At 44.6% G+C, this 5,110-nt stretch overlaps 1 protein-coding gene across 1 annotated transcript in view; it reads left to right on the forward strand.

Annotated features, from left to right (window-relative positions):
* Window positions 1-1,708, forward strand: part of IRAK2 (interleukin 1 receptor associated kinase 2) — a 58,456-nt gene extending 56,748 nt beyond the window's left edge. Inside the window, exon 13 of the mRNA XM_060023046.1 lies at window positions 430-1,708. Coding sequence (XP_059879029.1) covers window positions 430-542 — 113 coding nt within the window. The 3' untranslated portion in view covers window positions 543-1,708. The remainder of the gene's footprint in view (window positions 1-429) is intronic.
* The last annotated feature ends 3,402 nt before the right edge of the window (window positions 1,709-5,110 follow it).

Here is a 5,110-nt window from a genome sequence, read left to right on the forward strand (position 1 = left end):
TTTCTGACCTTGGGGTCCAAACACACCAGGTTTCCTTCTGAAATAAAAATTCGGAAGGCCTTTACAATTCAGCGTCCTCATCCCCTGGTAAACGTGGCTCTGTGAATGTCTCAGGCTCTGACCTTTCCTGTTGTTCCTCCTCCCACATGGAGGTGAGTGGAAGAAGAGAGGGAGAGTGTAAGCTTCATTCTAACATTGCCCCCCACCCCCAGGGGAGAAGCAGGGAAGCCCCTCCTCTCTGAAAGGTGGGGGCAGGTGACAGGCCTTCCCTGAAAAGGCAGAAGCAATGACAATGCTCATTCCACTCAGGGCCTGATTCAGAAGTCCGATTTAAGTGAAAAACTCTGACCAAGTCTGACTTTCTAAGAATTATAACAACTGTTTCCAAATACCTTTTGTTCAAGTTCTTTACTTTCCATTGAATGTCAGCTACAGAGACTTCGTGGAAAATTGAGATCAATGAGGCCAAAAAGAAACTGATGGAGAATATCCGGCTCTACAAAGAAGAGAAACTGGATAGCATTGAGCTTTTTGGCCCTTGATGACTCGAACATAGCTGAGGACCCTCGTCCTCCATCGGAAAAATGAACGTCAATCGAGGAAAAGGTCTAAGGAAGAATCAAGATCTCCCAGGAAACACCAAACATCAGCTTCCCTTGGGTGGCGGCAGAGACACTTCCATTTTACCAGAGTGAGTTAGGGGAGACGGGACCTCAGCTTTCAGAGACACAGAAATCCATGAAGTCCTCTTCCTTTCTGAGATTCGTCAATCAGAGCTCTGGGTTATCAGGAGACTGAAGGGGAAACCCTGATACACGAGCCCAGGACGTGGGCGATTTTGTGGTTCCGCGGAGCATGTGACGATAACCACCCCTATAGATGCCATTGCCTGGCTCTCACCCTTGACAACCGATTGAGCATTCTGAGCGCTGATGGAACTTTCCAAAGCTAAGATCTCTGGGTAATATTTGCTACCAACCGCCTGCAAACTTCCATGACCTTTACATGAAAGACTTTCAACTTGTGTCCCATTTCGGTTCTTCACTCCCTCGTCAAGGTCTCAAGTTTTACAAATGCCAGACACCTGGCAGAAGGCTCTGGAGGTTTTCTGCTTTCTCTTTCAGAAATCTTGCAGCCCACAGATATTTATTTAATGCCCACTCTGCACCTTTATCCTCCCATTCCACTAATGCTAATATTTTAAATAGAGTTTTTATTTAGAGAGTATGTATTATTTATGGCTGTAGATAAAGAACCAGGAGAACTAGGTTCATGTTTGATTCTGCTGCTAATTTAATTTCTGGAACCTCAGTTTCCTTGTAAGTAACATGCATTCATCCTCACTCCCTGGGCTGTTGGGGAGGAACGGGTGAGACATGGCTGCAGAAATACTTTGAAAATGCACTTGTCCTGTTTTGTTAAATAAATTTTTAAAAAGACATTAAGCGTTTATTTTTGTCATGTACCTAACATTTATTGCAGTGGGTATATTTCTGAAAAGTCACGTTGCAAGTCTTTTTAAATTCAGCGTGTCCTATTTTATTTTTATTTTTTAATAAATTTATTTTATTTATTGATTTTTGGCTGTGTTGGGTCTTCGTTGCCGCGTGTGGGCTTTCTCTAGTTGCGGTGAGTGGCGGCTACTCTTCGTTGAGGTGCGCGGGCTTCTCATTGCGGTGGCTTTTCTTGTTGCGGAGCACGGGCTCTAGGCGCGCGGGCTTCAGTAGTTGTGGCTCGCGGGCTTAGTTGCTCTGCAGCATGTGGGATCTTCCCGGACCAGGGCTCGAACCCATATCCCCTGCATTGGCAGGTGGATTCTTAACCACTGAGCCACCAGGGAAGCCCTTATTTTTATTTATTTATTTATTTTTGGCTGCGTTGGGTCTTCGTTGCTGCACACAGGCTTCAGTAGTTGTGGTGCTTGGGCTCAGTAGTTGTGACTTGCAGGCTCTAGAGCGCAGGCTTAGTAGTTGTGGCGCATGGGCTTAGTTGCTCCACGGCATGTGGGATCTTTCTGGACCACGGATCAAACCCGTGTCCCCTGCATTGGCAGGTGGATTCTTAACCACTGTGCCACCAGGGAAGTCCCACCCTTGTCTTAAACTCTGGTGGCTGTGAGGATTCAACCAGAGTCCGTGTTATGTGCCCTGAATATGACCTGGCGTGTGGTAATCACCTTAAAATTATGAGCAGTATGTTTCCAAAGTGTTTTGAGCAATACAGGACAGTTGCCAATTGGGTAATATTACCCAGACAGATTTGCATTTCTAGACCAGGGCTTCACAAATTTCCCAAGAGGTCAGAGAACCACTTTGAGAATCTATGAAAGCTTTGGACCTTCTTCCTCCAGCAAGCTGTAAATTCATACATACACAATTCTGTATATGAATTCTAGGGGTTCATGAGCACCAAGGTGTCTTTCCATGAATTCCTAGAGGGAACGCCTGACTTTTTTTAAGTTAATAGATGCACACAGCAACAAACAAAAAACCCAAACAGTACAAAAGATTACATGGGGGATTCCCCACTGGGATCTTAGTTCCCTCATTTCTTCTCCTCAGAGGCAACGGCTGTTACTAGTTTGGGGATTCTTCCAGAGATGATAAAAAAAATGTTTTTAAAAAATCTTTGTGCTCAACTTCATTAGTTATTAGGGAAATGAAAATCAAAACCACCATAGAGAGAGACACCCCTGGGGGAAAAATATCTTCTAAAGAGATTTCTGAGAATGACCGGAAATTCCAATTAAAATGAGATAGATTTATTTTGACAAATATTGCAATACTAACAACATTTCTCTGAATGTGGGTACTACTAAGAGCATTCTAGTGACTTTATCATGTATGTTAAAAATTAAACATCTGTCATCTGTTTTGTCATTTCTATCAGGTATCTAAAATAAATTTTATTAGGTATTAGAAAAAATCGAAACCACAATGAAATAACCACTCACACCTGCTTGGATGGCTGGAATAGAAAAGACAGACAAAACAAGCGCTGGGGCTTCCCTGGTGGCGCAGTGGTTGAGAGTCTGCCTGCCGATGCAGGGGACACGGGTTCATGCCCCGGTCTGGGAAGATCCCACATGCCATGGAGTGGCTGGGCCCGTGAGCTATGGCCGCTGAGCCTGCGCGTCCAGAGCCTGTGCTCTGCAACGGGAGAGGCCACAACAGTGAGAGGCCCGTGTACCAAACAAACAAACAAACAAACAAAAAAACAAGCGCTGGCAGGGTTGTAGAGAAATTGGAACCCTCATACATTGCTGGTGGGGTTGTAAAATGGCCAGCCACTTTGGAAAAGTTGGAAAAGTTAAACATAGTTTCCATATGACCCAGCAATTCCACTCTAGGTATCTACCTAAGAGAAATGAAAACATATTCATACAACAACTTACACACCAGTGTTCATAGCAGCAGTATTCATAATAGCCAAAAGGTAGAAACAACCCAAATGTCCATCAAAAGATGAAAACAGAATGTCGTATATCCATACAATGTACTATTATTCAGCCATAAAAAATGAAGTACTGATACATGCTACGACATGGGCAAACTTGAAAAGATAATGCTAAGTAAAAGAAGCCAATCATATATTGTATGATTCCGTTTTTGTGAAATGTCCAGAACAGGCAAATCCATAGAGACAGAAATTAGATGTGTGTGTGTGTGTGTGTGTGTGTGTGTGTGTGTGTGTGTGTGTATGTGGAGGGGGAGTGGTTTGGGGGGGGAAGTGGTAATGATCACAAGATTTTAGGGTGATGAAAAGTTCTAAAATTAGATTATGGTGATGGTTGCACAACTCTAAATGTACTAAAAAAATCAGAATTATATATCGTTGAACTTTATGGTATGCAAATTATATCTCAATAAAGCAGTTAGAAACACACAAATACAGAGTGGTTACTCTCAGGCATTTAAAAACATTTTATCTCGAGGCTCCACTCGTCTCTCATTTATTATTTTTTTGCTGTACACAGGGTATTTTCATTCAATCTGGAACCTGTGTTTTCTCACATCTTTCTTGGCCATTCTTCCTCAACAGTACTTTTGGAGCACTTCATTCTTTTTGCCCGGTATTCCATTGTATGGTCCTTCTGTAATTTACGCAACTAGCTTCACTTGCTGGGTGCTGAGATTGTTTCCATTGTTCCTGCTCCCAATGGTGCTGCCTTCCAAGGAGGTTTCACCAATACGGTGATGTATGGAAGTGCGTTTCCCCACATCCTCAACTACGAAGCATGTTATCACGCTATTTGATCTTTGCTAACCTAATGGGTGAAAACATAATTTTATTTGTACTCTAAATGACTGAAATGGACCCATTTTTTCATATGTTAAAATGAAATCTAACGAATTTCGTGATGTGCTTCGTTCATCAGTTCATTTCCTTTGCCCACTGAAATATCTTATTGCCAGAGTTTTTACATAGTAGGGACATCAGCCCTTTGCCACGTGTTCCAAATGTTTTTCCAAGTTTGTACCTTGTTTTTAACTTTTATATTTTTTGCCAGAAGGATATTTTACATTTTTTGTAGTCTTTTTTATTTTTTCTCCCGTAGTTTCTAATTTCTAATTCCAATTCTGTCATTTTCTGTGTTTTGTCACTTGGTCTCTGTAAATGGAGTGATGATGCTGGTGTGGTTTCGATGAGCGTATCTGGATCTGAAGGCGTCCTGCTAAGGGGGACAGCGCTGAGTGGCAGGGAGCAGCCCTAGGGAACCCGGCTCCCCTTGTCCCCTACCCACACCAACGGCAGGCCTGAGGAACTGCGGCCCGGCCTTAGCTTCGCGCTCTTCGAGCCAACGTGAGTGGCTCCGCCCCGGCTAGCTTCCGACCAATGGACGAGCTTCTTAAGGCGTAGGGTCCCGCCTCCAGACCTCCTGGCCAAAAGGAAAGCTCCATCTTGCTTGAAGTCCCGCCCCTTGCCGATTTGACCAATAAGCGCCCTCCCTTCAGCGCAGGACCCGCCTCCTCCGCCCGTCCGGCTGCAGACCTCACTGCTCATTCCGGTAGGCGGGCGCAGCGGCGGCCGGTGTGGTCAGAACTCGGGCGGAGGCAGGGCCGGTGCCGCAGGACTGGGGCGGGCGGAGAGCGGACGGCCAGGGCAGGGC

Source organism: Delphinus delphis, chromosome 10, assembly GCF_949987515.2.
Source record: "Delphinus delphis chromosome 10, mDelDel1.2, whole genome shotgun sequence".
In the NCBI taxonomy this organism is placed as follows: Eukaryota; Metazoa; Chordata; class Mammalia; order Artiodactyla; family Delphinidae; genus Delphinus; species Delphinus delphis.